General features: G+C 29.6%; 1 protein-coding gene across 3 annotated transcripts; it reads left to right on the top strand.

Annotated features, from left to right (window-relative positions):
• Window positions 1-3,316: 3,316 nt before the first annotated feature.
• On the top strand, window positions 3,317-24,423 carry LOC113391824 (juvenile hormone acid O-methyltransferase). Of its 3 annotated transcripts, none has more exons than XM_026627926.2 (5): window positions 3,317-3,443; window positions 21,482-22,064; window positions 22,712-22,883; window positions 23,148-23,256; window positions 24,051-24,423. In XM_026627926.2, the coding sequence occupies exons 2-5, from the start codon at window positions 21,703-21,705 to the stop codon at window positions 24,227-24,229; spliced, it is 822 nt and encodes a 273-aa protein (XP_026483711.1). In that variant the 5' UTR covers window positions 3,317-3,443; window positions 21,482-21,702; the 3' UTR covers window positions 24,230-24,423. The 3 variants fall into 3 exon arrangements, with proteins under 3 accessions (XP_026483711.1, XP_026483703.1, XP_064072012.1); XM_026627918.2 differs by having other exon boundaries at window positions 21,496-22,064; window positions 24,051-24,422; XM_064215942.1 differs by lacking the exon at window positions 3,317-3,443 and adding an exon at window positions 18,775-18,791 and having other exon boundaries at window positions 21,496-22,064.
• The last annotated feature ends 1,711 nt before the right edge of the window (window positions 24,424-26,134 follow it).

Raw genomic sequence — 26,134 nt, 5'->3', positions numbered from 1 at the left:
GTTTGAGTTTTGTTTTAACGCGATTTACATTTTCATATTCAATATGAAAATTTTTAAAGAGTACTACTAGGTTTTATACAAATAAGTATTACAATGAGGTAAGTATTGTTCGTTTGTTTTAGCTGAATTCACGCAAAAACTATTCATCTGATTGATATGGAGCTTTTACATTATAATAGGTATATACATATATAATATAATTTTACGGCGGATGCAAGTTATCCCTACGCTGTGTGTTTTATGTATATTTTTTGTGAGAAATCAACGTAAACGGGGAAAGATTCTTAGTCCGAGCGAAAATTATTACGATGAAATTACGTACGTATTTAGTTCCAAAATTTCAATACAAATTAATAATTCAATTGAATTATTAATAAATTGATATTATTTGTTTTGGATATTTTAATAATAGTTTGCTGCAATTCCTTTTTATTATAATATTTAGTTGCACACATAGTATTTTTTTTGTATTAGTTAATTTATTATAATCTTATATCCTTCCTTTCTTTTAATATTTAAATTTATATTTTGTATTAATTTTAATTGGAAACTATTTTTGCTTATTGATATATCCCTAATTCGTTCATTCAATGTAACAATCAAAAACAAAATATGCATCCATCGAAACTTAACTATACATACGAACATTAGTAAAAAATTAAAATATCACATTAATCCTTGGAAGTTTCCAAGGGAAAAACAAATACGACTATTACTATGATATGTGATTATATATGATTGACTATTTAGTTTTAACTTGACCCTTACTTTTTAAAACTTTCAATATATTGATACTGGATTTAATCTGCTGCGTCTATGTTTTCACTTTACTAATATTTTATACACCGATTATAAAATAAAAGCAACCTGAATGATTAATGAAGGGCTCTAGTGACGAAAGGCTAATATAGCATTAAGAGGCACAGCGCATTGGCCTCATACACTCAATGATCTCGTACCGTCGGAGCTACTGCATAATTTATAGTGTTCCCTATATGCGTATTAAATACAATTCAGCGAAACTTGAGTGAGGAAATACTCCACACGTTATTGATACGCCATTTACTTGACACGTCATTATTTCTTAACTAATTTCTGGTCAATTCCAAGTATATACGTTTACTCTTTGGGAAGATATGATTGTATTAGTATTTTTATGGATTCATGGGAATACTACTACTGTGATCGTCTCAAAACTTTCAAGTCTAGTCAGACTTGACAATAACATTATATATTATGATTTAATATAGCGTAACTTAGCTTATTGTTTAAACGCGGTGGAAAAAAGTCAATAGTGGGAGATTTATCTATCGAACATTAAAAGAAACTTGTTTGTGTTATTTGTAGATTTTAAATATATCAACAAACATAATTTCTGTAGCAACTCAATCTATTATATTTTTATTTTTATTATAAATTATATAAATATTGACCTTATTTCATTGTTAAATTTACACCTATATTTGTAATACATATATACTTTAATATTTAATTTAATATTTTAAATGCGAAAGCAACTCTGTCTGTCTGTTTGTTGATTTTTCACGGCCAAACCACTGAACTGTAACTTGAACTCCAAGGTAGGACATAGGCATAACTTTTTTATATCTAACCTAACGACCGACACCTAAAACGCGAACGAAGCCGCGACCGACAACTAGTTGCATACAGTAGAACGTTACCCGCGCAAACAGAGGCGCTTTTAGATATGTTTTAAAATAGAATTATTCCGATTTAACTGTACAAGTAAACTATATATGTTTAAATAGCACACAAGAACACGTCGATTTCCTAAACACCTGTTTTCAAGTTTTCGCTACTTACAATGAAGTTGCCAGTGGGTTTGTGTGCTGGTTATTTATCGATTGCAAACTTTATAACACTGTAGGGCCTCTTGAACAGTTGCGACCTAGTTTTCACACTTTGACCTAAATCCTATAGGAACAGAATTGGATTAGCAATCAGTATTGTAGACAATGGAAACCCATGCTGTGACTGTTACTTGACATTGATTATGTGTGTTATGATAAATCAATATCTATATACTTTGTAGTAGTTTGTTCCAGTTTGAATGAGAGCGCGTGTTCTTAACAGACACAAGAGACACGCATACATATTGTGTGTCTCTTGTGCCTGTGCCTTCGCTCAACCACTGTGTGGAACCAGCTTTCGCCGGCAGTTTTCCCGAATTTGGGATCCTTCAAGAAAAGAGCGTACTCATTCCTTAAAGGCCGGCACCGCACCTGCAAGCCCCCCGGTGTTGCTGATGTTCATGGGTGGTGGTAATCACTTTCCATCAGATGAGCTTCCTGCTCGTTTGCTACCAATAGAAAAAAAAATTCTTACGAACCAAATGTCTGTATGTGAAGATGATCACTTTTCGTAAAATCGCTCATGACAGCCATTGCTAAAAAGTTTAAAAATACCTTAGTATATCAAAATTATGAAATAATCACAATCATAGTAAAATTGTAACATAAATAATACTTATATCATCCCAAAAACCCTAATACTAACTATTCAACTTACAGAGATAATAAACTTACGATTTGTACAAGCGTGTGCACAAACACACCTGTATCGTGCACCTGCTCTCTATGTCACAACTGGGGAAAGATGAGGCGCAGGACCAAAGGTATCACCGATTTAGATGACGTAAGAAAACTGTTAATATATCTATTATAGACTATTTAATAATATTCAGGTACATCGTGAGTGCCAGAGCACTCCTTTGCCATTATTTTTATAGGGCTTTGTGCTAGCCCGTCTGGGTAGGTACCACCCACAAATCAGGTTTTCTAACGCCAAACAGCAGTACCCAGTGTTGTTCTGTTCCGGTTTGAAGGGTGAGTAATACATTGTAACTATAGGCACAAGGGACATAAAATCTTAGTTCCCAAGGTTGGTGGCACATTGGCGATGTAAGGAATGGTTAATATTTCTTACAGCGCCATTATCTATGGGTGTTGGTGACCACTTACCATCAGGTGGCCCATTTGCTAATTCGCCTACCTACATCATAAAAAACACTACTTAATTTTCCATATACGCATATATCTACTTCCAAAATAACTTAAAATAAAAATAAAATATTTTTAAATATTTTATTTCATATATACTTAAGTTGTTTATCACTAGAATGTTATTTATTAGTTATGCGTACTCCGTGGTCGTACGTAGTGAAATAACGTAATAAATGATTAGCCAACAAGGAATTGAATCTCTGCCATTACTAATTGGTTAAACGACATTGACAAAACGTAATCAGATTTACTGCGTAATACCTGCGTTCTTACTCTAAACATAATTCATTCGAAGTAATTCATTTAGTTTCATTCAACGCGGACCAGTCAGTTCGCAACAAGTTTTTGTGTCCGATTCTGTAGGAAATTCTGTTCAAAGTATTTCTAACACAATCTTATTAAGCCAAGAACACTTCTAAAGTAAGTATTTTATTACATAAGTTTCTATACTTTAGTTTTAAGTTTGTTTTTCTAAAAATTTATTATAATTGTAAATTTACTTTTTATCCATATAATTTCGTCATAAGTAATAAATTCAAATAACTTTTACTTTATCAATAAATCAATCAACTGTATCAATTATTAAATTAATTATTATACGTTATTTATTCAATACCAACGACGGTATAATAGGTATTTTAAAATTAAATTCAATTTTCATTTAATAAAATATATATTTTTTTGCATAAGTGATTGTTGCATTTCCATGTTTAGGTTTTATATAAACATTTTATTTGTATGTTATAAAGTGCGTTAATCTCTCAAAGTAAGAAATTCTCAGCAGTAAAGCATCGATTATCATCTATCCAAAACGGGGAGACCATTTTAGTGTGTTCTCCATCTGAAAGAACTACTAAACCATTATATATAAAACTTATACCAGAAGATGCAACGGGGTTATAGAAGGCTTTAATAAATAGTGCATGGCAGACAACGTCTATATTTCATAAAAACTCATCATTATTATGGAATGACCTTACCCATTTTACACTATAGCCAATACCATGATCTCAGTAAATAAGGAAAGAAAAATATTTTTTCTTTTGAAATCTAGGTAGATAGTTGAGGTCAACTGGCGTGTTGTGGCAATATCTGGCAGTTATATTTATAACTAGCTGTGCCCTGTGATTTGACCCGAACAAAAAAGAACCTAAAACTAAACAATAATCACATAATCAATCAATTGATTTGCCTTTATAGCCGTAAATTCGTACGCTAGGAAATTCCAATTTAACTGACAAACAACTCAACCGATTTTAATAAAATAAGGACTAAATGGTACCTTGGAATCTATTAATGATATTTTTTGCTCTTTGTTGCGTTAAATGCCCAGCAAAGTGGACGGTATACCTTCTGCACTTATTTTAAAATTACAGACAATAATTTTAACATCAATATTTTTTTTATATAAAAATGAAAGATTTTGTTTACTCAAATATGAAGATATTTCGTTTTTTACTATCCATATCTTTGTTTAATGATAAGTTAGTGTAATGCTTCCACATTTAATTTGAGTTTATTGTTTGCTAGCTGTCAGGCTGCGTATCAACACAAGTAGGTTTTCAAAATATTACGATCAAATCGATTATCGAATGTCAAATATGTTCGACATATTTATTGAACATTAGCTGAGCCTGCGGCGTTACCCGCTCTACATTTATAAAACTGAACTTATAATACGCAAACCGTCACTGGCCAATTTTACACCCTCGAGGAGTGAATTAAAAAACCAGCCCATATTCTTAACCGGGACATACTCCATACCAAATTTCATCGGTGCCGCGGCTTAAACTGTTAGTTACATAACCAAACAACAAAACGCAAAATACACCAATATTTCCCAATATAAATATATATAAATATATATATATTAGTAAACAATAACGCCTGTTTAACTATTTCGTTGCATTCGCATTCGTTAAGCATATTTAATTTAATTTTATAATTATTTATTATATAATAATAAATAAATAACAAAAATACTATATATTAATTTAATTTTCTTCACTATTTTATTATGCGCACGGAAAAGGCATGAAGTACGACTGATTTTGTCGTTTGAAAAATCTTATCCATAAAATAAAATCAAGGTTTACTTACTCGCTACTATTCGCTCATTATAGAAAATAATCTATTTATTTTATTTTCACATATTATGCAAAGTAGATACACATATTGCTAAAAGGCATTCTTGTCTAATCAAGCCAATGTTGATTAGGTACAAATAATAAAAAATACGATAAAAATTAAACAACGATAACAATAAAAAACTAATACACTTATGACACACCAAGTTAACTTTTAAGATACTGGTTACTCGTTGCGTTTTGGCAAACGTACATATGTTACAAGATTTTTATCTTATGCTATTTCTTTAAATAAAGGTTTCTGTACCAACTTTTGACAGCTACAATTCATTCAAAGGTACATATCCCTCGTACGCCGCCACCCCCTTGAAGGTTAAATTTCCAAAAAATATTTCTTAGTGAGCATTTACTTCACAAAAAGTTGTCCCAAAAGGTCTTGAAATGAGTCAGTCAATAGTATTTCGCTTGTATACATATTTATATAAAGATGTAAAAAAAAAAAAACATTTTTCTATAAAGTATTACAGAAAGTTCTGTTACAAAGTATTGAGGTTACAAATCTCCCATAAAAAGCAGTGGGAAGCTATGAAAGTAACCATCTGTTCTAGTTTTGCTAGCTTTCACCAGAAAAGTGCCCGAACCGTCGATGTATATAGACTAGTGAAAGTTATATGACAATTTAGATTTTTAATATTTGCAAGGATAACAGAAAATAATACAAGCAAAGAAATAAAACTTTAATTATTACAATATTACTTTCACCCATTATACTATTTAATTACATATTTTTTCAATTATTAATCTTAAAGTTGGATACAACATTCATAAGACCAGTATTGGGTGAAGGAAGACATTAAAATCAAGGTTTTTGTGTAATGGACTTAAAAATAAAAACATCTAACATGAATATACAAATATCGTATAAAACTCATGTTGTATATAAAATATATGTACATCGTAGATAAACACCGCAAGCGCCTTCAGCGACGGCAAGTTACATAAAAGTACAACGTCTCTCATTCTCGGATTGTTACAGCTCGGGCGATACATAGCTTTAACTTCCGAAGCACACGCTCTGAAATATTTATTCCTGAAACGTAAAGATCGGGCGAGGGGGCGGTGGGGTTTATCCCGCGGTTTCCTTCCCGCCGTGTTTTACTTCGAGAATGGGAAGTCGCCGCCGACGGGTCGATATTACCAAAGATAATGCTACAGATATGATTTTACACTTTTTTGTAGCAATGTACTAAATAAATATGAAACAAATAATGTAACTAAAAAATGTGACATATTATATTTTTAATTTATTCACAATAATATCATTAAAATAGCGAATTAAGTATGAAGTAGAATAAATTATGTATTTTAACAGTCATATTACTAATATCAAAACCAATTTTGTGTTATACGAAATATACTTTAGATAACGGACTAAAAACAAAGTACACACACAAAATTTCAAGATTTTGAAATAGCAGACGTCGCAACAGCATAACTTTTTAAGGAAAAATATTTATTCGTATCCGTATAGCTTATAAAACTGATAAACCTTAAAATACATATAACAACAGAACGTAAGTTAAAAAACAAGCATACCATTTATAAGTTACTTATGTAAATTTCCTTAGTCATTTTAAATCCTAAGTTGAAAGTAATCTTTTAAATAGTATTCCAATTTAAATTGAATTATCTAAATCATATTATAATTTTAATATGATTTAGATAATTCAATAATTACATACAAATCGTCTTATCATCAAAGATAATTTAATGTTTGTTTCGATATCATGAAAGTTTCGATATCATATTCGATACACCTGTTTATTAAATTTGTATACAATATATTGTAGCGAGCTTTTAACGAAATGAAATCTATTTGTACTCATACATCTGTGTAGCTGGCTCTAGTCTATGCCATTCCCAACCTCCAGTGGGGGGTACCCCCCACCGTTCGATTGTCTGCGGAGGCTGCCCCGCCGGTGCCATCTGATGTGCCGAGAGCACTCCAGATCTGCATAGATCGTTGCCTTCGTTTTTTCTCTATCGAAAAATCAATACTTACTGTTATATATAAATGGAAAGACGGTATTAATGTTCTCAAGAGCTTATTTGCCTCAGATCTCGCGATGAACTGAAAAATATTTTTATTTTCATTGGATTATTCATAAAGTCTTATATATTTATTCAATAATTTTATTTATGAAGAACATTTCGAAGTCAATTTAAGGTTAAACTAGAGATACCTACAAATTTTCTATTTCGTAGATATAGGCTGCGAAGGAGTTGAGTACATAATGTGAATGACTCTTCTCAAAACCGTATCGAGGTTTCCGCCTCTATCTCCCTCAAGGAGAAAGAAGCTCAAATACCGAGCAATAAAGCCTTCGCATTCAGCAAAACAAATACAACGCACATTCCAATGCTAGATATCATTCGCTCCGCCCACACAGTCGGCATGACGACTGTAAGCGCTCCCATTGGTCGCCGCGAAGCCTTCTCCATTTCGAATTGGTTATTTTTTTCTACGATTGAAATTGGCACTGTCCGTTTGTTCTGTACGAGTGCTGTACGCATGCGTGATCAGTAGGCGTCTACGTCACGTAGACGTATCTACGTTTAGGGCTACGAATGTTTTATTGGATTGCTCTCTCGGTTCTCATTCGTTTTTTGGATTCGAATGTGGATTTGTGGCCGCTTAATACTCACTGCGCAGACGTAACTGATACTAGAAACCTTTCGTATAATTATATATTATATTATAATCTTACAACATTTATTGTAAAAGAGTCACTGTCATATGTCATATAATATATATGCGTATATTAAAAATCAATAATTTATTATAAACTATAATATGCCTTTAAAAAAATGAAATAATTGAACCAACAATGGTTAGCGCAATGAAACTTCAAAATGAATTATTAATATTTTAAGACGTCTTCTTATAAATAGTTCATTTTGTGTTTTAAGTATTAAATAGTTCTTCATGCAGTGCTATTATTTTATATAGTACCATAACGTATGTTAAACAATAGAAACAGCCGACACATCCATTTCGCACGGTATGGGACAGATAGTTCCGATCAACCAATTAATTATATTATAAACCACTACCATACAACTAAACATACAAACGTACGCTTACGGCGACATACGGTTCAAATAAGCAACGTTTTCGCTTGACAACTGCAATAACACACAGGCATCCATAGCAGGCTGTGTCCCGAACAATTTCATTTGCGACTGGGCGAGGATAGCGTTGTAATTACAACAACAATCGATAGAGGCGCCACCGTCTGCCGCACGTTTAATCTCGCCGGAATCAAAGGACCGTCGCCTCACACCCACACCAAACGAGATTCACCTATCAACTACTACCGACGAATACTCTTATCTACTCTCGATACATTGCTTTTTCTGAACGATGAAACAAATCACTGCTCTCGGAAACACGCATTGTATATGACACAGTCACTTTTATTTGTTTTTGAACTAGTCGAGTGGTAAATACTTTGTGTCTCGCAAGCCTATATCTGCAGCGGTATGCTTAGATGTCCTCAGAGCAGATAGTTGCATTTCCAGTCTATGTATAACTATTCATGGAGTTTTATTAAAGCTTAACATTGTTTGACTCTAGTTTGAGCTTTTATACTGCCGCCAGTTGTTTCCATATTGTTTTGTAAATATTACCTCGCTGCTAATTGAATTCCTGAATCAGTTATTTATAATATGTATTAGAACGTTGTTAAACATTGTTCTAATAATATATTCTACGCTTATAATGTGTCATGAATATTTTGAATAAGCACACATAATCATTATTTATAAACAAAACACGATAGGTTGATTTTGTACCAATGAAATTATTAAAATGCTTGTATAAATAAGCCTATATATACGCTTATAGTATATGATTGAATATTATATAAAAGTTGTTTAAAAATTATTTTATATATAGATACTTCGTTGCGTCGATGATTAAATATAATTCTAATAAAAATTCTCAAAGAGAACTTGCTTTCAAACAAATCTGTAAATTGATTTTTGTTAACTCTTTCAATTTATTTTTTTATGAGTACATTAATAATACAAACAAAATCTATTTCATATGTACGATCGGATATAAAAAACCACGTTCATTTGCGTAACACATCTGTTTTTGGGAAGTATAATATCAATTAAGATATAATAGCTTGTGCCGCTTCAATGGAGTGCTTGTATTATGGCTGCACGTATTGATTGTCAATAATACGCGTTTCCTCGTCGTTGTTAGACGATGCATAGTTTCGCTAAATTATCGCCTGCTACATCATTTTACGTGAAACGTTAGGATCGCATAGAAATTATGAAAGGGTGATTCTAATTTCACGTTTATCGTTTATTTATAATTACATTAAATTGTATATGGTTGATTTATAATCTCGGATATAGTTTTTGTCTTTAAGAAATAAAACTGCCCTGAAATTAGTTGATTTTTTCTAAATATCTAAAAAAGAATAGAAAATACTAATAAACTTGTCACTGTTCATAATTATATTATGAATTAATTATTATCAATTATACGATCAAACAAGTACACAGCAAACAAACGATAAGTTTATTATATTTTTGAAAAATAATAATTAATTATTTTATCCTTTTCAGTTATATATTTTAGTATTTTAAATGTATGTGAAATTTTTAGTTCGATGTTTGTCATTGAATAGCGTCAATATCCCATGAACTAAACATTACTAAATGTAGTAAAGTTTATTTATGACATAATTTAAAATGCAATAAATAAATATTTATTCTAAGCAAGTATAATATTAATATTATAATAGAATAAATTGTCAAGTCAATTTAAACGAATAACAAGAACCTCACAGTTTTTTGAGTCGTAAATATTTTTATGTATCCCGGCTTAATTTAACGCTGAGGTAGCAATGTAAAAGTTGGAACGGTCTCGCATTCAGCACTATGTATAAAGGAGTGCTCCACATAACGCTATGTATTTGAATCTTCAAGACATAGAACGTAACTTACTTCGCCATGTTACTAAGCTTCCAAATTTTTTAATAATTTATTAAGAGTAAATTCACTTCGTTAAAGTTTTTGATGCTATTTCATCTGTGTTTACCAGAGTATTGTTTTTATATTTTATATCGAGTTTTTGTAAAGATTTGTAACTTTGAAAAAGTTTTTTCGTTATAAATTATCGAAAATTAGTACTAACTTACTAATTTTCTGCCGAAGTGCAAAGGCTTTTCCACTTCTATTAAGCAGAAGCATTCAAAGGTTAACCCACAATGTATTAGAGTTTGTTTGTAGGTTTAGGCGTTCTTTTATCAATCTTAATATCCTTTTAATATATACCAAGCGACAGAATTACGTTCTACAAACCACGCTACTTATAGAATAGGAAGCGAGTGTAGGTAATGGCGCAAAATAGTGACGCAGTATTATTGCAGTGGGTGGTGGGATCCCCCCCCACATACCCACCTCCTTCCACCCGAGAGCGACTGAAAAGTCCGCGAGAAAAATAAGATCCGCACTCCGTCCTGCTTATTCTTAGGAAAGCTTTTTGTATATTTTTGTATACTTTTTCTTTCGGTGTGCCGGCCAGGCGTTTGTGAGCGTCAGTAAATAATACTTTGTATGTAGGATTGAACTTAGCGACGGTACAAATTTTAATTTCGGACCGCACCATTTTTCTTCAGAGTGCCGTCGAGGATTCAATTTTTTTCATTACGAGTTTGATGACATAAATACAATAAATTAAATTATTAATATCAAAGTAATATTATGTAATAATTCATAATAAACAAAATATCTAAAAATGTCTAAAATCCAGGTCCATCAAGTGTCAAAAGTAACAATGTACTATAAAAATTAATTATTAATAAAAATATATATATACATAATTTAATTTCGAATTTGGATAAATAAATAAGAAATAAAAAGGCTATTGTTTGGTACCTTGTTGAATTGTGTAACTCCACACGTACATATGTTATAGTTAGATCAAATTCGACAAAAAATATATACAAACAATAAAATTTTTTTTACAAGATACGTATGTAATTACGTTCATTATACCGTGAGACCCAATTCTAGTGTTTATTTACACTTTTAGAAGATAAGAAGGGTGACATTGCATGTCACTTTGAACATACAGCTAAAAATGTATAAGTCGTAAATTTTCACGAATAATACAATCACCTTAGCTACCTTAAGAATGCTTACTACTTTATTAAACCATTGAATTCAAGTTAAGTTTTGGCAGTTCATAAAGTGAACTATCCACAAAATAGTATCTACAGAGCAAAGTTACAGACGGAGGCATTTACTTTCAGATTCGAACCACCTCACTCCTTTACTGCGTCTCGATTCATATTTTTTTTTTCTATAGTTCACTATATATAATTTAAATGATTTAGACAAATATTCTCTCAATGATTATTATGAACTTAGTAGCACTAACCGTCGCACTTTTATTCGCAGAAAATTTAAAAAACTACATTACCAATAACAATAGCAATGATAGTACAACATCTTTGTGTTATCCTAAAATACATATATGTGACGATTTTTCTTGATGTACTCAAATTTGAAACACTTTGAACGGACCATTGACTGAAAATTAAACATTAAAGGCAATTTGAAATTGAAATTTCACAAACTCTTTAAATTCGCTTATATTAAGACGTAACATAAATCCCGGGTATTTATTTTTTAGTCTGTATATAATGTCAATCACATATATGTAAAGTGTATAAAACAAAATTAATAAAAACTAATCTTGTTTGAATTTTCTCAATATTATATCTATGTATTATGAATTTGACAATATGCCAGTGTGATTATATTAAAAAAAAGGTATAGTAGCGATTTGTTTGCTTAGTCCAAGAAGCCCCCCTTTGAAGCTTTTAGAGAGCATCGAGTATTTGAGCTTTTTTCAACCACAATAAACTACAAATCAAAAATATAAACTAAATAAGGTGCTCCTTGGTTTATTTCTAGCGTCGGATCCCATTGGCTTGATTTATATCAAAATTTGCTCTCAAGATATGAGATACTAAACACAATCACTGAAAAATAAATTTATTACACGTTCTGAGAAATATTTGTCATAAAATCTTCCAAATACAAAGGTTATTACTATATCAGTACGTATATTAAGTAGTTTTATAAATAAATAAATTATAAAAATAAAACTTTGGAATTACAATTTTCAATATGAGTATTATATTGTTCAAGCTAACAGCCACTATTGGTCATCATACTAAACCTGTCATCGCATGTCATCAATGGTATTGTTAACCATTATTGTCCAATAATTAAAGAGAGACTTAATATTATTACTTATATATTAATATTATTACTTAACATAATTTTTTTACCTAACATTCTTATTTATTGAATACTTAATATTTTATATAATAAATATATTTAGCTACTAAAGTAATTAAAATCTAAAATAATAATTAGTAATTATTATTTAAGTTTAATAATATCGTAGAGATTAACACTCCACTTTTTTTTTTTTTTTTAAAACAACGCCCTCTAACGAAATATTTCATAACAAACAAACCGAGTAAGCCTCCTGTTGGAGTAACTGAATCGTCATATTACAATGTGAACTGATGTATAAGTTAAGATGTAGATGGCTCTCACGGCGGTAACAGAATAAGTTTTAAATTACTATTACATCGCTTAAATTATTGGATATGTTCCTAAAGTTATTTATTTGCTAATAATTATAGACTTCGATTAAATCTTATTTTTTCATATCTATGGAACTTATCTCTTGCACCAGTTCCAAAATAATATTTCCTATTCACTTTTAAAGGACTAACAGTTAATAGAAGTTTGAGGATATTCAAATATTTTAATTGATTTTAAACTTAAAATTAACTGTTTTAATTAAATAATTCAAACGATCATCATAAGAATAATAATTAAACGTTAAAATTATCGGTGCTTTAAAGCATTTTTTTAATAAAAAAATATAACAAAATATGCGATACTAGTTTTAATTGCAATGATGTCAATTAGTATACCAGAAGCTTAAACGTTTCTAAGCCTACGACAACTCTTATGACCTCAAACATAACCTGCCTTAATGTCTGAACCATTGGGACTTCAATAAGAGACCAATTTTAACCGGCGTACGGCGCTTAAACAATTTATTTCGGCACCCGACTCTTTTACGCCGACGGAAATGACGTAAGTGTGACAAAGAAACCATACCAATTTAAAATTTTGATAGTAATGTCCGTAGGGCAATGCACTCACTAACTGGTTGGGAGAGGACGAAAGTACGATTTTTGCAATAATTCGAGTTAACCATTTTAAAAACTTTTTTAAATTCATTACAAAAATATGGTCCGTTTTCTTTATAAATAAAATAAAATTAGTTTTATTGATTAGTTTGAGTAAATTAAGATAGTGAAGATTGGGTGATTCGTTAAAGTATACTTCCTTCCTTTGGGCACTGGAGAATTCAGATAATTTATTATTATTATTACACTGTAATAATAATAATAAATATATAAAGGTAAACATAAAGGAAAAAAATAAATTAGAATACTATAATTATATTACTATTCTATTAATAAATTTAACATCAATTTAAAAAATAAATCTTTTATAAAAAAAATATAAAAATTAACCACAACAAATAAGTCTTCGATTTTAGAGAACCTTCACAAAACATATACTTAGTTATCTCGAGCTTTAAAATTCCATAAGCAGACAGCAATCGTAAAACTTTTGACTGCATTTAAACAAAATTGTTGTCTATCAATGCACTATAAACGCAAGGTCAGCTACTTTCTCCATTCGTATGTATATACTAGCACAATGATACAAATATACTGCCCTCCCATACATCTCAGTCCAATCCGTGACTTTTTCCAACTTTCACTCACTCATTTCATCATCAAAGACTAAGGTCATTTACTCGAAGGTCGACTATTAAGATACAAGCAGTAAGGAATGTTAGATGTAATTCCAAACAAGTTTTATTTTTATTTATCATAGGAGACAAACAGACCAACTGATGGTGAGTATTCACTAATACATGTAGACATTGGCACTGAGAAATATTGACCAAAACTATCATAGTCAAAGAGAACTCTCCCTCAAACCATAGAAACTACGATGCGATGCGATAATAATCCCTTTAGCGTGTAATTGCAATAGCTCTTTCACTCTTCACGCAAAAACAATAATAAAAAGTATTTACTATTTGACGATAAAGTAACATTGAATGAGGGGTACCCAAATATGCTTACACAAAATCATACGTCTATAAAAAGTTTAACTTATTGCGTTTTTAATATAAAACATTAACAACTTTTTAAACATTAATACTTGATGGTAGTGCTTTGTGCAAGACTGTCTGTGTGGGTACCAACTACTCGTCGTATATTCTGCTCTTAAATGGTATTGTTGTTTTCCAGTTTGAAGGGTGAGTGAGCCAGTGCCACTGGCACAAGGGCCTACAATCTTAGTTCCCAAGGTTGGTGGTCATTAGTAATAGAAAAATTATATACATTTCTTACAGTACTAAAAGATATGAGCAGTAGTGACCACTTAACATCAGATCACTCATTTGCCAGTCCGCCTGTAAAACATTGATTTGATATGAATGAATGAATGAATGATAAATAATTTTATTATTTAAATTTGATTATATTATACGACCGATATTTTTTCTATTTGTTCGATATAAGGTGGACTTGTAATAATATCATTACGGATCTCTAAAGTAAATGAAACACCTGACATAAACAAAACGAGCCGGTTTGATGCGTCACGTCAAGCAATTAAATTTATTGTTAAGAGAACGAGATATGTAACGATTACGAAGATAACGTTTATTACGTTTAAAAACGTTTCAAAATACTTAGGCTTAGCAGAACTTATTTTAAAATAATAATAAGTATTATTATTATCATTACATACTATAAAACAAAGTCGCTTACCGCTGTCTGTCCCTATGTATGCTTAGATCTTTAAAATTACACAACGGATTTTGATGCGGTTTTTTAAAAGATAGATTGATTCAAGAGGTAGTAATACATGCACAATATAGTAGAGAAAAACTGATAAATTTTAGGGTTTCTAAATGTGATGTCGTAAATAAACACATTTTTGCGCTCACATTGCAAACGTTGGCTGAAATATACATGATAGATCAAAATAATGTACAACATTATTGTACACCTTAAAAAAAAAGTCTTCAAAAAAGTTCGTGATGGTATATTTTATCTTTATTATTTTATTTAAAGTTGTAATAGACTTATTGGAAATATTTAACTATATTTCGAGCATTACAATGAACGTGATATATATAAATAAAATCGTTACTGACTTGTCTGTATACGAAAACAAAACTAATGGAGATATTTGTCTTTTGACCATAAGGAGTTCAGGAGTGAGTTAAATATACAATATAAAAAAATATATTTATTGATTGCCGATATAATGATTTTCCACACAATTAGAGTCGGTATTCGCACGTAAAGATAATTGTTATAGTGATCATTATTATTCAAAGAAACCGATTAAGCTGTAATTAAAACAATTTTATATGATTTACTTGTATTTAAAAATTTAAATTACACAATTTACTTTATTTTAACAAGTCAACATTTAAAAATATATACGGTAAAATAAAATTCCCTAAATACGAGCCCTTTCTCCCGATCTTGAGCATTGAACTCGAGCGGGGTGACATTGCGAACGACTGCATTACAGAACCGCTCACGAATTTTGATACTTGAACTAATATTATTATTATATAAATACCAAACTATGTTTTTTTTTAATAATGTAACAATAATAATAAATAGGCATACTAGATCATTTACATTAGGACTTATTTCGAAATCAATTAATGCTTCTTTAATTTGGATGTACCAAAATAGAACCAAATAGAATTATAACTAAAACAAAATTTGATAATCGTACAAAATTATGCTATAAAAACATTTTGGATACAATTATGATTGATCTCAGATTGTTTCATCATTAATTATATTTAAAAGTAAATTAAACCACCTGTTATTCACACCGATCAATCGTTTTTAAGATTTATTCTCTTGTTTGTAAAATATATATGGAATATAAATTTTAATATATCTGATCAAAATCTATTGTACAGTCTTTTAGCATTTCCCTAATAAAAATTTAAAAACTATATTAAGCAAGATGTAATTTGATTTTACGTAAATTTTGTCCGGAGATATATATTATAAATACAATCATGTAATGAAGCATATCACCAAATGCCAAACCTAGTACTTTTTCAAAAGCAAGTCAAATAATAACATCTTTCGTTACTCTTCATTTTTTTTAGTAGGGTACACTTTAAAGTTCCTACATCGGAGACTAATTGTGTTTCTTCAATTATACAAATAGCGAAAAAAAAAATACAACAACAAAAATAACTGACAGCTCTTTCTGATTGAATCATAATTCCGATCTAATTTGAATCTTTCTTTTATATATTATCAGCTCAAAACGAAAGATATAGATCCATAAAGCATCATAAGTAAAACAAACGTCCGTAAATATAAATATACAACAACTACTACTTCGCTATAACAACAGCAGTAAACATATTATGTAATTTATATAAAATTACTACGAAATCGATATTTTTATTATGCATGGACTATTAAATCATTACGATAACTTTAGGAATATTCATTGTTATCGACTCCTCATCCTAAATGATAAAATAAAACCACTGACATATGAGTATATGTATGTACCTATATGCGATATTAAACAATAAAATCACAAAAAAATATATATATCTCGTCATTAAATTTTTTCGAAGACAGTTCAACGATATATGCGAGTATATATTGTTGTACCAACTTCTTGTACAAATTTAACACTACAAAATAGATTTACATATCAATTAACAAGAATTGTGTTATATGTCATATCGGTCTTCAATGGGGGTATTCTATTAAGTCGAATTCTAAACATACCTTAGGAAACCATCGTCATTGCCGCTTAAATTTTTTTTTCTTTATTATTGTATTTTGTTTAGATTAACTGTATACATTGATAGACTTTGTATCTTTTTAGACATGAGTATATATACTTTTTTTCAATTCCAAAATAATCGTGGCCTATATACATTTTTCTTATTCTTATGCTTATCGTGAAATGTCATAAGGTCATTGCGGCATTAAATAGAATAATAATAACTCAATTTTAGCTTTTAACTTATATTGTAACATGAAATCTCATTTTAGTTAGAAGAATCTTTAATTAAATGATACATTTGATGAAATGATGAATTGAACCTGGGTAATAAATTACTTCACGGTTAGAGAGTTATTAGTGTACATCATTGTATTGAAACACGATATAATAGACAAAACAAAATTGACGTTTCGGGCACGACACTTGCTCGCGACTAGATTCTGCTATCATTTCAGAGTAAATCGTACTTAACATCCGATGAGGACAAGAGAACATTCCAGTTTTATTAATAAAATGATATTTATCTCCAGCATGTATCAAGACTGCTTAACGCGGCTCACTTTAAATGTACAGTGCACTTGCATTATAGCGTATGGATGCACTGTCTTGAATTTTTTTCGCCGGTTTTTTAACTTCGTCCTTGAATTTCAAGTTTAGATTACAGCCTGCACATTACCAAAATGCGTTGGTTACACACAGGTGCAATACTTCATTTACAAACATTACTTACATACATACAGCTACGGTGTACTTGTACCGATTACGTATACTTTTATATGCGGGTGAATCATATATTGAAATAAAAATCGTTTTTGAATGGCTAAGGCGGTTAGAATAATATTTTTTTAAGTAACAAAACTAAAATAATCCCAATAAAATTTTGTATCAAATATATAAAAAAAAAAATCAATCAAGTACGAAAAACTAAAATATTAATCATATTCAAATATAATTAAGAAAAAAGAATAATAATTTAAACACCAGCAATATCTTTTTAAATAAATATGAGTGTTTAAACGTCCTTTAATTGAAGAGAAGCACATGATCAATGCAAATCACATTAGGCTAGGTCAAGACTCCTAACCCAGCTGAGTAGATACGACTTCAATAAAGGTAATAAAAAAGGTGAATAACGCAGACCCAGGGCAATGCACTTTTTCGTGGACGGTCAAAGAAGATCGAATGCGCTTGGCCCTACACAACATTTGTGAGCAGCATGACAATGTCATCAATACAATTTAGAGCATTTTAAGTCTTAACCAGTCTACACATACCTTTATTTATCGTTTGCAAAATATTTTCACTTAGTACGTCTCAAAATCGAGACGTAGCCAGCCAAAAAATGCTACCATCCTAATGGAAAAGCCACCTTGTAATGCATGCAATTGATATTAATTTCAAATGATATAACCCAAAATAACCACATACAAACCATCCATACTTAAAGCAACAAACGAAAATAACGTCTAATTCCAAGGTTGTAAGGTAAATAATTTAAGGAGCAATATTTAAAAAAACGTAATGCATACGCAATGGAATGCAAACGCGAGGTGGGTACATGCGAATCAGTTTAGCTAAGGTCATGATATAGAGGTGCATTTGCGAATATATTTCTGGTCATCAGTGAAAAAAATTGTACTGCAATAGATTAAAGCAATTGATTTGATTTGTAGCTGAAAAATGTACGTGGGTATGTATTTTTTTAATTTCATTCTTGTTGTATTTCAATTCGTGATAGCTATGAAACAATTAATAAGGAACTTATAAGACAAGCTTACATTTTATTTTATAAATAATTAACCAAGCTACCATTGACTAGATATAATCATTTACCAGACTTTTCTTCATCAACAGTAGCTATTTTCATCTGTTTCTGTCTTATTCGAGTACAATGCCTAGTTTTGTGCCCGATGTCAGTCAAATCGTTACACTACTTAAAACATAAAACCTATTAATTAAATATATATTGCTAGTTATAAATTAAAATAAACTTAAATGAAAACCACAAATCAAAATTATAAAAAACTACATGATAAAGAATTAAAACCAAATTTTATAGTCCTTCATTAAACCTTAAGTACTTTAGACGATAAACAAAATAATAAAATTTAGTTAATAGCCTCACTCATCACATCAGTGCTTATAAATTTCTGTACCTTAAATAAATATAACAGTATACGTCGTGTAAATTATATAAAACCTTAATAATTTTCAAGCATTCAAAAATATACACCAAAAATTGTTAAAATATTAACTTCAGAATAAAACTATTAATTAAAAAATTCCAGTCGTAAATTCATTATTTCACTTATTCAGTACATAAATCTAAGTACTTCTTCGTGATGTCACCGAAACATAGCTTAAAGGAGATAAAAAAAAATAGCTGAGATCAAGGCCAACGATTTATACGACGATACAAAAGAATGTTCAGTCGAAGAGGTTGTCGATCAGATGGAGATAACTGAGTCTATTTTAGGCTAAGTATGAATTACACTAGTTACAATATATGTGTTGAGGAAAATGCGAAGAGATACTTGTGATAGGATATTTAAAATCATTCTTTCATTGCAACCATAGAACTTATGAATGGAAAATTTATATGTACTTAAAGCTTATCTGTTTTCAAGATTATTTATATTTAAATTTCAAAAATCTATTGTAATGTTTATTCTATAACAAATTACAAAACTAGTGTCTTGAAATAATTGATAAACTAAAATGTTTCGTTACAAACGATAAAACACATACATTTTAGAAAGTAGCAGCTTAAGATGTTTTATCGAAACAAAACCTGAACCGAGGAAATATTGAGATATTACTTCACCGACCTAACTAGTAACATATGGTTCTTTAAAAATATTTGAACTTTGAGTACCAAACCAATACATTATGAAGTGTCTATATTCAGACACTTCATAATCATATTCGTATAAACATAAAATGACTTCAAGTATAAGTATTTCAATAAGGAACAATAATTACACAACAAACGACGGATCCAAATATGCTAAATTATAATAAGGAATCTTATATAATAAGGAATCGTGTATAACAAAATTTATGAGTATTCTAACCCACACAGTTACAGTGCTTGTCAAATTGATTAAAATAAATTTATACAATTTATATGAATTTATTTAATTTTATTTTTATTAATAGTACTTGATTAAATAGGTATAAAGTTCTAAAAAAATTTACACAGTTAAATTGGTTATTTTCATAACCAAAACTCTTAAAGCTTAGCATCATGGCGTAACTCCAAGTTACTTTAACAATCTTTTTTTTGATATGAAATAGTAACTGAAATGTATTTAATTGTTTAATCAGGAAAACTATTTTGATTTGCTTCAAGACATTTTAACAAAATCTCTACACTTTTCTACAAAAAACAGCAACATACACTACGAGCACTTGCATCGTTAGTAAATCACAAGAAAGTGTAATTTTTTATATATTGTAAATTGAAAGGAAATTAATAACTTATGTCGTCGAAATAATATAATATCATATAGTATTTTCATTATTCATTTTCATAACTTTTTTAGTAAAACATTTATCTTTGTTCATAAGTATAAATGAGAAATAAATCATTTAATAAATTAATGTTGATATTTCTGTTTATAAAACTGTAAATGTGTTTAAAATAATAAGCACTACGGTTTGCTGCAGGTTCAATATAATTCACATTCCCAAACGCTGGTCACTTCACGTAAAAATTACTCCACGGTACAAAAGTATCTTTACAAGTTGAATACAGTATTTTTCGATGTTTTTTTTAACAACTGAAGATATTTGATGATATATAAAAAAAGACAATATTCTTTCATCGATGAATTTTAATAGAATCCATTAAGCCTGAATGCATTGAAATACATTTTAAAATAAAATAATTTATTTAAGATGTCCAATATATATATTAACAGCTTGCTTTAAAAAATAATTGACTTATATTTTTATAATTACAAATGTATACTAGTCTGTAAGAATATGAGTGGCCTGCGATGAACTTTTTGTTTTTTTGTCAGTTAACATGTAAGTCAAAAAACAGGTTCTACGCGATAGTACTGAAATAATACATATTAACTAAAATCTACTAAAATAATTATTATGAAAAATTATTTGCCCTACTATAGGTAAAATGTGGATATTTAAATAACTATTATAAAAAACGTCGACATAAGAAAAATAATAATTTCAAGAAGTTAAATAATACTTCAAAAAGTATTTTTATGAAAAACACAGCATTTACCAGCTTTCTTTTTATAATTAATTATATGAAACTTGTTCCTAATTGGGAACAAGGAAAACAATTTATAGAAATATTTAATATGTACATATTTTTCCAATATGACACTTGTTACGTTTTATGTAGGTGCGTAGTACTTCATTTTCAGATATCAAGAAAAAGTCCTCAACCAGACTAAACCCTGCTTTCCTCGACCATCTTTGCCACAGTAGTCGACGATGTCGTGCATCGGTGGCACATATAAATACTTACGAACAACCACGCTCCTGACGAGACTGCCCGCCGAAACCGAGCCGAACGCAGCAACTTAACGCACGCGCACCCGAATAAAAAATAACCCTCCAAAGATATAAAAATGAATAATGCCGAACTATATCAGAAAAGCAATACTTTACAAAAAAGGGATGCCCTTCAATGTTTAGAAGAGTATGCGAAAAAAATTAAATGGAAAAACGACGGAGATACGGTTATAGATATAGGTTGCGGAGATGGAAGTGTGACGACGAGTGTCCTGAAAAAGTTTATACCCAATAATTGTAAGAGGCTTGTAGGTTGTGACATTAGCGAAAAAATGGTCCAATTCGCTAATGAGCACCATGCGAGTGACCACACCAGCTTCACGGTCCTGGATATTGAGGGTGACTTGCCGAATGAGCTTCGAGGAAATTTTGATCACGCATTTTCGTTTTACACCTTGCACTGGATAAAACATCAAGAGTAAGTGTATTCAGAATGTAATATTAACAATATTTGATTTTTTTCTGAATTATTCATATAATTATTGTATTATTTAATTAGTGAAAAACTTTTCATTCCTTAGTTTACATATAATAATTTAAAAAAAACTCATGTTATTTTTTTTTACTGTGGATACAATTATGAAAGACAAGACGTTCAGCACAAACACACGTGTTTAACATGTCCTTCAAATTTGTCAATGAAAACGATAACAAAAATGTATAACACTTTTGAAATTGTTTAGATGAATGTTTATACATTTTAATTCTTTGTCGTTTTAGTTAATGGAATTGAATTATTAAATGAATTGTATTTAAATCTATTGCCCAATATCTATATACGTATATATATTTTAAAAGATACTCTTTATATAGCTACAAATAGCTACTAGATATCAGATAGCATATTTTATTGATTAAGCATTAATTATTTTCATTTTCAATACCCATGACGTCTAGCAAATATAAAAATAATTATATATATAACATAATACATGTATATTATGTAACTATAAATTAAAAAGTAATATGTGTTACACTAGTGAAGCATGCATTATTTTAAGTATGCCTTTAAAGTTGACAATAAGAATAATTAGTTATTTTAAAATCATCAATTATCCATTTCAGAACAGCATTTTCAAATATACATAGTATGCTGGCAAAGGGAGGTGATTGTCTCTTAATATTCCTGGGCCATATGCCGGTATTCGACGTGTACCGCATACTGGCTCGCACCGCAAGATGGAGCTTTTGGCTGAAAGATGTCGATCGCTTCGTATCGCCATACCATGACTGTCAGGTAAAAATAACTATTATTATTTCAAAAATCATGGGCCAAAAATTATTCGGATACATCTAAGTTATTTAGTGAAATATATTACTTCGAAATAGGAATCTTTTTTCGATATTTTAACAAATGATTTCTGAAATCACTTTAGCAAATAAAATTAATACAGATTGATTTAAAAAAAATATCTAGGAAATATAAAGAAGTCTTAAATATAATAAATAATATCTACAAAACTCAATAATTATACCAAATATTTGATTTTATTTTTCTTAGGATCCTGAAAAAGAAATTAAAAGAATGATGATCTCTATCGGATTCACTGCGGTGGAAGTCAAATGCACAGAAAAGTCATTCATCTACACCAGCCTTGAAGCTGTTAAAAGTAAGGTTATGATGATACTTTTTACATGATAATATAATAAAAAAGTGCGTGTATTTAGTTAGTACGAGCGAGTAGTTGACACGAGCGGTACAAGTTATAATTATTTTTCCGATTTATTAATTGCAGCGGCTAAATTCGATCCCATTATTAAGTGACATAATTGTACAATTATTATTTTTTTGTAAATTTATTCACAATATTACAATGTCTGTAAGGAGTCATAAATTAGGCAGTTGACATATTTCTTTTATTTCGCTTTATAAAGTTAACTTTTACAACTGAACATCCATATATTCAGCTCTCTTTCGTATTGTCATTTTTTAACGTCATTTAACTTTAATCGTAAAAGTTTACTCTTAAGGGGCATAAATAAGTATGATTTAAAAAATGGACATTCTAAGGTTACTTCAGTTACGACTCATAAAAGAGACTTTGTGTAACATGACATTTTATACATTTAAGGAAATTATTTATTCATTAAACATGCAAATCCAATAGAAACTCGATATTTCAATTAGAAAGAAGTGCCTTTATACCTTATATATATGTTTATGTATTTGTAAAACTTGGGCCAGCCCTGACAGCCCAGTGGATAGATCACGTTAATTTTAACTGGAACGAAATAATTAATTTCGTATTTTTGCACGTATCGAATGATATTATGCCACACTACACACCTGCACTGGAACTGTGTCGTGGATTTGTCTCTAAACCTACCACTTAACAGGCTAGGAGTGAGACATTTACAGACTGTTATTTATTTTTTAAGTTTTTTTTTTAATTTCCTTTTCTAGGGGCTGTAACAGCAGTTAATCCTTTTAAAATACCAAAAGAAATGCAGGAAGATTTTCTCGATGACTACGTTAAAATAGTTCGCGACATGCAACTTATTGACCACGTTAATAATAATTTAAATGGGCCGGTCAGCGTCAGAACTAACTACAACCTGATCATAGCCTATGGAAAAAAGTAGCTGATTCTTGTGTGAGACATTTCCTGCCAGTACAAAAAAAATTATATGAAGGTCTTATTTAATCTTTACTTTTAAATATTTTTATTTATTTTAACGTTTTAACATTTTTTTATATACCTAAGTGCTACAATATAAACTATTTATGTAATAATCTACCTTAATTATTTTTAGACTAATATTTGTATCGGTTTTTATAGGAATTTGTTATGTGTTTTTCTTTTGTTTACGCAAATTCTTTTTTTGTAACAATTATTAAGTTATAAGACGGTTATAAAGATTTATTTTATTGTTTAAATAGAATATAAGTCAAAGCTTTATTATGAACTTGGAAAATCTAAGCACTATTATTTATTTAAGAAACACAAATTGTTAACTTTTTTTTGTTTTATGTTAATGTTTCCTTGTATTGAAATTTTATAGGGTTTATTTAATATATTGAAGCTTGGATCTCCAACTATGGTACTACAACTAGAAATTATATGAAGTCATATGAGTATTTTTTTGGTATATCGCAGCCTGGGGATCAATTCTACTAAATTGTAATAGTTTGATACGTTGCCGATAATAGAATCAGAATAGTCTGATAAAACTTTGAAAATTTCTCCCAAAAATAAACCTCAGGCTACCTGAAGTACCAATTCAATTCCAGGTAGGACCAATTCAACTTATTATATAGATCCCGATTATTTATTTATTTATCAAAACTGTTCACATACCATTGCAGGACATGGTTGTCCTAATTCGATCATACAGCACGTTTAATAACAATATTTAAAATAATTTACTATGCTAGGATATAGTCCAGATGACTATCTTTCTGAGCTCACTCAGGCTGAATATATGTATATTATATTCGGATCCAACTTCGACCGAACCGCAACTAGATCATTCTGTTAGTTACGATTACGTTTCGATTCGGTTGCGAGAATGTGACAATTTGTTAACTTACTCAATGAAACTAGAATCTGTCTCCAATTTTATTGGCTTAGAAAATAAATCAATTCAAATAATGACGTTAGTACGTAGACTATAAAACTTGTTATACTTAGTTCTTGTCTCCAAAGTATGAATACATAATACGTTAATAAACAAATCTCCTGATTTTAAATTGTAATAATGATTAAAAACCTTAACTGAAATTAACTTTCATAAAAAATACAAAGGCTGTGTATGCGTCAGCCTTAATATCAAATACATGAAAAAATGTTTAAATGTGAGAATATATTATTAATTTTCTAACAGACATTGAAATTGTACCCACCTCTACTAAATGCGAACTAGAATGTTTATTTGGAAAAAAGTAGACACAATTAGGGTTCTATTCCAGCATCATTTTATAGAGTGCTATTAACAGTAATTGTTAGAATTAATATACACCACAACGTATGTATCTTTATGTATAAGCTATTAGAATTTTAATATTTCACGAATTATTTACTTAGTATAAACCAGAAAAAACTTATCACTGTATAACATCAGTATAAATACAATCAATATTAAGACTCGAGAGTATTCAAAGATTTTAAAACTAAAAATTGGTAATTAATTGGAAACTTTGAACAAATTGGTATTTATTTATACCTGTTATAAAAAGAATAAAATAAAATAAAGTGCGAGTATTATATTGTCTCCAGCACAAACAATTTTTACAAAATTTAAGTTCAATACTTACCACAAAAGGTAAATAGTACAAGATATAGTCAAACAAAAACTTGTAAAAATATTGTTTTCCAATTAAAATATAAGCTATTTTAGTCTTAAAATTAGAATAAAAATATATATTTAGCGAAATAATTAAAACTATAGTATATTGTTGCTTCATATTCGTTTATTTTTCATTACAAAATTTATATAATTCCTCCAGATAACTTTAATTTTTCTTTGTAAATCTATTAATAACCATCA

The sequence above is a fragment of the Vanessa tameamea genome, chromosome 10 (genome assembly GCF_037043105.1).
Source record: "Vanessa tameamea isolate UH-Manoa-2023 chromosome 10, ilVanTame1 primary haplotype, whole genome shotgun sequence".
In the NCBI taxonomy this organism is placed as follows: domain Eukaryota; kingdom Metazoa; phylum Arthropoda; class Insecta; order Lepidoptera; family Nymphalidae; genus Vanessa; species Vanessa tameamea.
Note: the sequence above shows the minus strand (reverse complement) of the source record. Positions and strands in the feature narration are given on the sequence as shown.